This window comes from Elaeis guineensis, chromosome 3, assembly GCF_000442705.2.
Source record: "Elaeis guineensis isolate ETL-2024a chromosome 3, EG11, whole genome shotgun sequence".
In the NCBI taxonomy this organism is placed as follows: Eukaryota; Viridiplantae; Streptophyta; class Magnoliopsida; order Arecales; family Arecaceae; genus Elaeis; species Elaeis guineensis.
The window spans coordinates 90,664,099-90,674,431 of record NC_025995.2 but is presented as its reverse complement, the minus strand read 5'-3'; the positions used below and the strand labels follow the sequence as shown (position 1 = coordinate 90,674,431).

The following is a 10,333-nucleotide window of genomic DNA, read 5'->3' as shown; positions in this document are numbered from 1 at the left end:
TTCCAGAAGCAACGAAACATACCATCATGTATGAGTAAATTGGACTTGTTTGTGAACAAAATGGGACTCCCAGGGGGTAATTTTCATGCAATAATGGTTCAGCATGAAAGATTCTGGTGCTGTCTGATCAATAAGAAGCTTGAGTTACACACTATCCTTTTATTGAGTTACACAATAACACTTTTGAACAAGCTCCTGGAAGTTACTGGTTCACCTCTGGTTCTTTCTTATCCAAGTATCTGTCAAAAAAGAATCATAACATGAATAAATGGCAAAGACCACAAGTAACACAAGTCAACTAGCATTACCACTTTTCATTCCAAGAAGAGAGAACTGTGCATTTATAGACCTTGCACAAAATCACTAAGTTATGATGTGAATCCATTTCCATGACCAAATTAATCAAGTCGATGCAGAATCTTAAGCATTTTGTAGCACTACAAAAAAGGTGCACATTAAGATGTCACCTGATTGGGATTATTTCAAATTTAGGCTTTTCTATAAACAACAGCCTGTCATACATCAAACACCCATTCTATTTCCTTGTTCAGAAATCAGTAGGAATGTTTTGATGTATCAAGCAGCAATACATGGGATTGTTCGGCAAACCATGAATCAATGAGCAACGACATAGCATTAGATGATAGATAATAAGCAGGGTTCTTATGGCTCAAAAAGACATCCCTTAACAAAAGTACCACGTAAGAGGCTAAAGCCATCCCCTGGTTGCTACTATGAGTTGTTAACAGGAGCCTAAAGGAGATCCATATCATGGCTGGATCAAACAGCACAAACAATAATGCCACTGGTACCATAAAATCCTGGTTTGAGTGTGTTACCTAATCTCCCACCATAATTAAAACCAATCGCAACTTATCTATATGAGGACAAAAGAGCATCCAAATCAACTCTAGATATAGAACCAAGAAATTCACCAAAGAACTTCAGAACAAGTATCCTCACCCTTGGGCTTTTGCCCAACGCGATAGCTGATAAAGCTGAACTGATTCATTAGAGGCATGACATGCTAGAAGCAGGTAATTTCGTGGCTTCACCATCCATGCAAACCTCATGAAGAGTCCTGAATAGACACACATGGCTGCAAAACAAGTTGAAAATTATTTGAGGTCATTTAATGAGAAGTGAAAGATTATAATCTTCTAATTCAAGTATCTCATCTTCACCTGCAGTCATGTTGCCAGAGATCATTTCTGGGGGTTTCTGCATATCTACCAAACCCTGAGAAAGCAGGGCAAAGAAAAAATTTCAAAAATGAATCATCATAGATTACAAAATGAACTTGTTAGAAACATGACATATGATATGGTTACATCATGAACTTGTTAGAAACATGACATAAAAGAAGAGAGATCAAAGCTTTTACCAGTAAAAGAATAAAAAAGGAAAGAAATATATAGCTGGAGCACCAGTAGATAGAGGTATATATATGTATCTACATATATACATATGACGATGCTTTTGAATGCATCTGGCTCCAAATGCTTCCTCACAATCAAAACCATCAGCTCATGATCTATGATATTTAAATTGGCTATTGGCTATAAATAAAGAAACTATGCATTTTTGAGTCTTTTACCCATGCATCAAATGAAAACAAGATTCACCATTTCAATGGTATTGTATCATGTTTCAATTTTATCTAAATATGGAAACATCCAAATTAGCTAACAATTCATCTGTATATGTTTTTAAAATTAGATCAAGATCTGCAGTTTAGAATTGGAAAGCATAAAGTTTATACAATATGTTTCCCTCACTAGGTATATTTCTATCATTCATTTTTCCTATTTTGATGCATAGGCAAAAGACATCGATTAAAAAAAATAGGTTTCCAAATATTTTATATATTTATGAACCTGATTTTCATTTTGAGAGGTCCTTCATTGTTGTTGAACAGGAAAAATCTGGAGCCAAATGCCCCTAGAAGCATTCCTCTCTATGTGTGTGTGTGTGTGTGTGTTGAGCAATGAAGTTATAGGGTTTCTTCACAACTGACAACAACATTGACCACATTGAAGGATCTTGGAAGCTAATAAGAACAAATGACTGGCATCAAGCAAGATCCAACACAGCCAGCTGTCAGAACAACTTGAAGGAATGATAATTTTAAACAGCTTATTGGAAGTATCAGCCTTCAATGTGATGATAGCCTTAAAATTAACTATGCACCAGAAACACAAAAAGGCTAATGATTTTTAGAGAAACACTTTCTCTATGGCTTTCCTCTGAGTCCCAAAAGATGAAATAACAACTATACTATATAAATTTAAATAGTTTCAGTGACATTAGACTTGCTAAGAGTAATAGTTGCTTTTCATCACATAATGTATAAGGATTTATATCACATACACAATAGAGCAAGTTCATGCCTTATTTTTGTCAGAATATGTATTTCTCAACTAAATAACTCATTTTCTCCTTTTTCTTTCTTTCCTTTACTATTCCCTCTTTATATTCAGCATACCACTAACTAATTGGTTGTTCAATTAATAATTTGGCAAAGAAGTATGATGTATCAAAGGAAATGTATATAAAGTTTAACCAGTACATTATATTATTAGTCACAGGCCAGTCTATTCTTGAAAATATTTGGGCCCAAGCGTGAATACTTCTAATTTTTTTACGATTAAACTCCGATCCGAACAGCTCAAATCTCATAACTAAAGCAACAAAATATAAGAAAGACATTTTTTTTCTAGATCTACAATATATCCCTCTCTCTCTCTAGATCTTTGCATCTAGTTCGCACACAACTCTTTTGCCCCTCTCACCCTCTCAGTTGTGCTGCTAACATCAGAACCTCTGCTAAACAACTGACCAATAACTGGCAGTCACACCCCAACCAATTGTTACCTTCTTGTGAACACCTATAAAGTACTCCACTCATCCATTCTCTCAGCCTTTTCTGCTCATATACCACCTTTGGCACCAATCTCAATAGCCCATTGTGGCTAAGGGTGGCAAAAATCGACCGAACCCACCAATCCGACCCGCATTCAACCTGCCTTAAACAGATTTGGGTTTGGATTAAACGGATTCGGGTCGTAAACAGATTGACCTATTTAACTTGTTGAATAATCGGGTCGGGTTCAGGTTTCAAACAGCTGACCTGTTTAACCCATTTAATAAACGGGTCGGATTGAGTCGAGCCAGGTTGTAACCTGTTTAAGCCGTGACACTTAGGGCTTTAGGGATTAGGGGTTCGGTCACTCATTCCACTCATTCGGCCGGTTTTGCTATTCGCCACTTCCCTCCTCTCGATGCTCTAGCCTTTAGGGTTTTCCATTCCATCCCATCTCGTTCTCGACACCCCTCTCGGCCGAGGATCCCCCACCGTCTTCCCCACAGCCACCGCCGGCATTAGATGGCTGTCCGCTACCAACTCCTCTCCGTTCACGGCCGTGTTGGCCAGTATCATCTCTGCATCTCCTGCCGCCTTCACTACCTCCCCCTTCTCTAGGTGTAGGGCTTTAGGGGCATTTTTCTCTCTGTTTCACTTCCAAGTGAGAGCATCTTGTTCCACTTGTTTCAATCTGTACTTGTTTTCATTCGGACATGCGTTTTGTTAATTCCGCAGCCGTACGCTCTCGAGAGCAAAAAACAAAAAGTTCCTTTCGGACTAGTCCCCATCTGCCCCTTCTTGATTCTCACCGTTATTCTTCCATCGACGCCGATCGATCGAAACCCCGGTCATGGCATCCGACAGAGGCACCTCGCCGTCATTGGATCGCCGCAGCAGCCTCCGCCGGCTTCTCCCCATCCGAAAGGACTTCATCTCCCTGAAACCCACAGACCAGAACCCATTATTCTCCTCGCCCCCTTCCCCTCTGCCTGGCACTCCACCTCCTCCGTCATCCGGCAAGAAGAAGGGCTTCACGGCCGTGGCCTTTCGGGGGCTTGGGTGCGCCTCTGCTTCCTCCTCCCAGGTATTCACCCCAGCCGCGGCCGTCGTTGTCCAGTCATCCACCGACTAGAAGGGGAAGCGGCCTCGATGACGAAGGGCCAAGCAGGAGCGATGGGTCCAGGTAGGCGGCGCTGACGTGTGGTGCACCCCGGGGATTCCGTTTGCAGCCAATGCGTTAGTGGACTGCATTGTGTCCCACCATCAGGTGATCGGTCATAGGAGGTCGGAGGGGGAGAGAATTCACAAAGCGATATTCTTATTTTTGTCTGGGAATTCATTGGACTCTTCCTAATTTTCGTGTTTTAGGATTTAAATCTATTATTTTTTGTTGTATCTTTTTTTTTATTGAGCAGATTTTCTCCTCATGCTTCATATTATTTAAAGTGATCATATGTTAAACAGTGACAGCATTTGTTCTCTTATAAAGATAATGTGTTTCCAGTTTGAAATGATATATTTTGTCTTGAATTAATGCTAGCTGTTTGTGAATTGTGATGTTTGTCTTATTTAAAAACAGGTTAAATGGGTTGGGTCGGATTGGTTAAACAAGTTGTTCATCTAATAAACATGTTAAACGATAAACAGATTAAATGGATTGGGTCAGATCGATTAAACAGGTTAACTGTTTAATAAACAGGATAAACAGGTCGAATCTGGTGATCTGTTTATTAAATGAGTCAGGTTCAAATTTGAAAATCTGACCTGTTTAATAAATAGATCGGATTCAGATTTGATATTTTTTTATCCGACCCGCATCTAATCCGACCCGTTTATAATCTGACCCGACCCGATTGCCACCCTTAATTGTGGCCAACATCCACCAATGGGGAGTGTTAGCAAAGCTAACCACTTACTGACCACTATCTTGAGATCCATCACTAGAGTAATTTAGGGTGCTGTCCAAAATTATATCTTCTAGGTGAGGCTCTCGCCCAATGATTGCTGAACTGATCCAAATTAAGCGGTTTGGTCTGTACCAAACCAAACTAATGCCAAGCCGAAACGGTTCAGTGTCAAGTCGGTTTGGCCATAAAATCCATCCCCCCTCATTTGATGGTTCATAGCTCGAAGGAGCTTTTTCGTTCACTGTTTGACGGTTCAAGGGCTCACCTTTGTCATCAGACGCCATTCACTTCACTAGTAAGCCTCCCTTCCTCTCTCCCCCTTGCGTCCATAGCTACTGCCTCCACTACCGCTTCTTCTTTGTTGCCGGGAAGATGATTGGGCTAGGATTTGAGATTGAAATAAGGGATTCATCTCCTCATCTCTCTGTCTCCCATTTGCATCCATGGCGGATCCCTTCTCTGCTACTACCGCTTCTACTTCGTCGCTAAAAAAATTCTAGGGCTAGAATTTGAGATCAAAACAAGGATTTCTTCTCCCCATCTCTCCCACTCCCTCTGCATCCACGAGGGCCCTCCTCCCCACATTCTAGCACTCCCTCCCCTCTCCCCCTTCCTCCCTCCCTCTCTCTCTCTCCTCCCCCTTCCTATTGTCGGTATGTTTAGGAACGGCATGATATGGACCCTTCCTGTACCAAATTAGTTGCCGACCTGTACAATCCCTAGAACTGGTTCAGCAGACCTTAATCTTGCCCAAGCTCCCACGCTACAGCTTTTTTTGTCCCCTCCCATCCTTAGCCACGTCTCTCCATGAGCCATTGCTCTTAACAGGCTCTCTTCCCTTTGGCCGATCAACTATCACCAACTATAATCACATAGGACTTGTTTGGTTTGCAGGAAGAGGAGGGAAGTGGTGGTCAATGGGAAAATGAAAAAAAAAAAATCTCGTGGTTGGTTAAAGATTCCAAAGGAGAGAGATGAAAAGGTAGCTTTCCCATGAGAACAAGTTTCTAACATTTCATGAAAAGACAAACCAATGTGGGGCATAGGAATGCCACTTTCCCATGGGCTGAAAATTATGATATTTTTTTCCCAAAAAAGCCCTTAAGCCATCATGATCTTCTTAATAGATATTTTTAATTAAGCTATTAAAAATTACTGCAATACAAAAAAGTTGTGGTCATTTTAATATAGAAATATATTAATAACCATGAAAAATTACCACAATATAAAGTTGTCTGACTATTAAAAATTGGTAGAACTCTAAAAACTCAACCCAATAAATATTTCTAATAGCTATTTTTAAATATTTAAAAATTAAAAATATTTGTAGATTTGAAAATATTTTAAAATAGTTATTAAAAATATATTATAAATTGTGGTCATTTTAATAGTTAGACAAGTAACCAGAAATCTTATGAAGTATAGTAATTTTAATAGTTAACAATATTTAAAATAGCTATTAAAAATATATTATGATCTTTTTGGTGTTGAACCTTCAAAACCCCCAGACCTTAGTGTTCCAAGTATTTGATTCTAAAAATTATGCTAGTGATGTTTTTGGTCCTTGTAGCCCTTTATTAAGGATATAATAGATATTTTACACAACTTTCACAGGAAAGTAGATGCTTAACCCAACATAAATTACTCTATAAAGTATTTCCTACACCACTTTCCCATGGTCAACTAAACATGCAAAACCCACTTCTTCAACTATCATGTACCCAAGTATTAGCTTCATAGGAAAAACATTCCAGTGAAGTAAAATTCCTCCCACGAACCAAACAAGTCCATAGAGATAGCTTCCCATACCACGATCTAGCTGTTACCCATCTCTCTCTTCCCACAAGTCAACCAACTCCAACTGTTTGTAACCACAATCACCCATATGAAAAATAGAGCTAATGCTTGACTGCTTGGAAAAAAGCTTTCCCCCTAATAGTTGAGTTATCTCTTGGCAAACCAAAGTGGATCCAACCTTTACCAAATTACCTTTGATTCAGCTCCTTCAATCCAACCTTCGAATGAATGAGAGGGCTAACAAGGGAGAACTTGATCCATCCATCGCTTCCATGGCTCTAGCAAAAGTTTGAAAATTCAGTTTCAATCGTAATTTTAATTTCATTTTGGTTTGTAGAGTTTCAGTTTTGGTAATTTCAATATTTTCAGAAGTGTTGCTCCAAGTTTTGGGGTTTCATTTAAAAGATCAATAGAAATCTTAAAAAGTCAAAAATAAAGGAAAATAAAAGAAAGCAACAATATCCCAATATTCTAGAGTACACCATGCATTATAGCTTATTTTAGGCTGAATTAGATATTTGCATTTAAGTGAAATTGCTCTCAGATGTAGTTTTAAAATGTTACAAAATGAGGGTTCAAGTTTGCTATGCCTCTACTTGTGAAGGGGAAAAGCCATCAATTTATAGCTTTGTCTAATAGAAGCAAAAACTACTTGTACGAATTAGATATGCAACAAAGTATACAACTTCAGAACAATTCAATATCTAATCCAGTAGTTTTACAATCGCTACAACCCCATTTTGTTAGGATTTTAGAATATGAATGCAAAAGTCATCTCTCAACCAATGTTACATGGACTTGGTTACCAGAGCCGGCTGGAAATATGTTTAAGTTCTCGATTCTCATACATTTTCAAGCATTTCTTTTTACAATCCATACCAGTGCACCACATAACACTCATGTCCAAGTGTCAGCTTTTCATAGTTGAGTAAGCAAGTGTCAGGTTTACATAGCTCTCAACCAACAATGTACAAGCAAAAGTCCATACTACAACATGAGAAAATCAAACTTGGAGTATTGTCTAGTTATCAAATAGCAAAGAATAAGATGATTCCAAGCAAATCTTTGTCTCCGCTTAACATGCTCATTTTGGAACAATGCACCGGTCTTTTTTTTTATTCTTTTTTTTGGTCTCTGTCCAATCTTTACAAAAACATGCTTAGAATAAAGAAAGGAACTATAGAGAATATAATCAGCAAGCGAATTCAGGAATCATACGGCTATAACGAAGCCCCAGTTGGCAACAGGTCCCCAGAAATGAGTTGTCTTGGGACCGACCGGGCTGTTCCAAAAAGCTTTTAAGGCCGCCATTGCAATAAACAACCTTCAGTACCTGATTGTCATTGTGATTATAAATTCAGAAAGAGAGCCAAATATTTAAGTAAACACATTAGAATAATTTAGAGGCAGATACAGTATCATACACGATACTTAGCATCCAAAAACCAGTCTATCAGAAGCAGGAAACTTGTTTCCTTTAGAATTGTTATCTAATTTGTTGGTAATGAATAAACTAGTGTAATGCAATAGAATGTTTGACATAAGATTAAAAGCATTTAATAGAGCATGAAAATGTATTGTAAATTTAAACATCACTTTATCAAGCAAATATGTGACTGATGAGTAATGTTTCAGAGTAAGATGGAATATGAGTTTCCCAGAAAAGTTAGGTTATGTAAAATAAATGCATAACAGGATTTTAGAAGGAGCCAGTATTCTTCCAACCACATGTAAAGATTAAGAAACTTAGTCTTCATGCTACATGAAAGTTTCAATATAGACAGCAATATACAATAGCTTCAAAGATAACTGATTAATTGCTTGAAAAGCCATGCATCCTAAGTTACAGATGATCTGATGACATACAACTATATTTGTTAGATATTGTTCCTCTACAAGTGGATCGGTGCTTCAGTTAGTCTTTGGTTTACACATTGCATTTCAATGATAAACATGAAACCCTATATCAAACTTAGCACCATCCCCTGCTTATACTATTCCAAATCTAGAGGAATTTCAAGAATTGCTTCCTAGCTACCTGAATGTTAGCCTCGACCTGTAAGGTAAAATCTTCTATCCACCAATGGCCTTCTTTGCTTCATGGTATGCCTCTCTCTCTCTCTCTCTCTCTCTCTCTCTCTCTCTCTCTCCAAGTGGAACAGTGTTGAGTTGGAGTCTTTGGTTTCAACATTTTGTTTCAAAGACAATCATGACACTGTATATCAAACCTTGCACTTTCCCCTTATTGTAATATTCCAAATTTAGGAGAACTTCAAAGGTTGCTTCCTAGTTGCATGAACATTAACCTCGACCAATAAGGTAGTATGTCCTATCCACCAATGGACTTCTTGGTTTCATGTTAGGCCCCTCTATCTTATCTTAAATGACCACTAATCAGGACTAATTCTTAGAAGTTTGACCTTAAGTTGACAGCTGATAACAAAATCTGCTCAGTTCTTCCATAGAGCTTTATCAACTAAAGAGTTTTACTAACCTCAAAAAACTTTAGACTTTTACTTTTTGATGGAAAAAAAAACTTGCAGGTGATAAAGCCAATCATGATGATGACAAAGACTTTTCTCCACAGATAAAATATTTGCTGAAAAGGTGTCCTCACCTAAGAGCCAAACTGGGTAAGTGGGTAACCGACATGGAAGAGCAAGGCCCAACAAATACATAAGATTCTCTTTCAACGCCATCATTTTGTATCAACAAGCAATTCATCAACTATGATACCTCAACCACTATTTTCTAATTCAATCAACATATGGGTTGCACATGGAGATAATTAGAACTCTTTTCTACATCAGACCCACTTAAGAGTAGGCCACGTTTTCTATTCAATATTTCCGATGAGGATCCCATTCTCTACTTCATAAAAAGTCTTCAAGCACACTAATCCAAGTACTATAAAGAAATTCCTCTACTAGCTAGGACACCTCGAAAACTTTAGATTTGTTTTACAAATCCCCAAGCATAGAATAGGCATAAGACTAATTAGAGATTTTCTTGAACACCCATGTACACTATTCTCGAAGCTAATTTTGGAGAATTTCACAAACCTTGATGCAAAAGCCATATTGGTCAAGGCATCGCCAACTTGTGCATGATCTTGCCAGAATGCATGAAATGTGCTGGCAGCACAAAAACCTTACAACTTCTAAAAGGAGGTCTACATTTGGTTTTGTGTATATCGATTTTTGAATTGAATTCAGCATCCACCGTTGAGGCGTTACGAATGAAAGACAAAGAAAAAGCTATGAATTCAGAATCATCTAATACACAACAACTACGAAACAAGAGTGAATCAAAACCAAAAAAGCAAGAAAAAGAGAAACAATCGATCTATATTTAACGAGCTATCAGAACAAGAAGTGGACCTTAAGGAGGCAACCCGAACCAAAGAATCTGGGACGTCGGGGGCCAAATGGCTCGAAGATCGCCGGCGCTGGATAATAGAACTGATGAGACATGGGGATGAGAGTTCGGGAGGTGGAGAGAAAGGGGACAAAAGATCAGAAAAGAACTCACCAAGATCAAGGCGCTGGGACGAGATCGAGTCGCCTGATGATAGAAGAGACGAGCCAAGAACCAAGGAATCGAGGATCGGAAGGCGCCGGCGCCAGAGACTCGATTGGATGGGGATGAGAGCTTGCTTGGGAGAGGGAGGGAGACCGGAGACAAAGCGTTAGGTCATGGAGAAGGGGAATCGGTTAGGTGGGAATTCAGAGAGTCGCGATTGTGCGGCTAAGCGAGGCCAACCCTT

The 10,333-nt window shown here is 38.8% G+C and overlaps 1 protein-coding gene across 4 annotated transcripts; it reads right to left on the bottom strand.

Moving 5' to 3' along the window:
- Positions 1 to 10,333, bottom strand: LOC105042091 (mitochondrial pyruvate carrier 1). Of its 4 annotated transcripts, none has more exons than XM_010919187.3 (6): positions 10,099 to 10,327; positions 9,948 to 10,028; positions 7,786 to 7,900; positions 1,185 to 1,239; positions 964 to 1,099; positions 1 to 239 (listed from the first exon to the last, which is right to left on the bottom strand). In XM_010919187.3, exons 3-6 carry the CDS (start codon positions 7,876 to 7,878, stop codon positions 203 to 205), a joined length of 321 nt encoding a protein of 106 aa, XP_010917489.1. In that variant the 5' UTR covers positions 7,879 to 7,900; positions 9,948 to 10,028; positions 10,099 to 10,327; the 3' UTR covers positions 1 to 202. The 4 variants fall into 4 exon arrangements, with proteins under 4 accessions (XP_010917489.1, XP_010917488.1, XP_010917490.1 ...); XM_010919186.4 differs by having other exon boundaries at positions 9,948 to 10,015; positions 10,099 to 10,326; XM_010919188.4 differs by lacking the exon at positions 9,948 to 10,028.

Coding starts and splice junctions, on each gene's coding strand:
- LOC105042091 (XM_010919187.3), bottom strand. CDS start 7,878: ATGGCGGCCTTAAAAGCTTTTTGGAACAGCCCGGTCGGTCCCAAGACA. Junction 1,240..7,785: donor ACTGGGGCTTCGTTATAGCC/GTATGATTCCTG, acceptor CTGCTTTCTCAG/GGTTTGGTAGATATGCAGAA. Junction 1,100..1,184: donor CTCTGGCAACATGACTGCAG/GTGAAGATGAGA, acceptor CTTGTTTTGCAG/CCATGTGTGTCTATTCAGGA.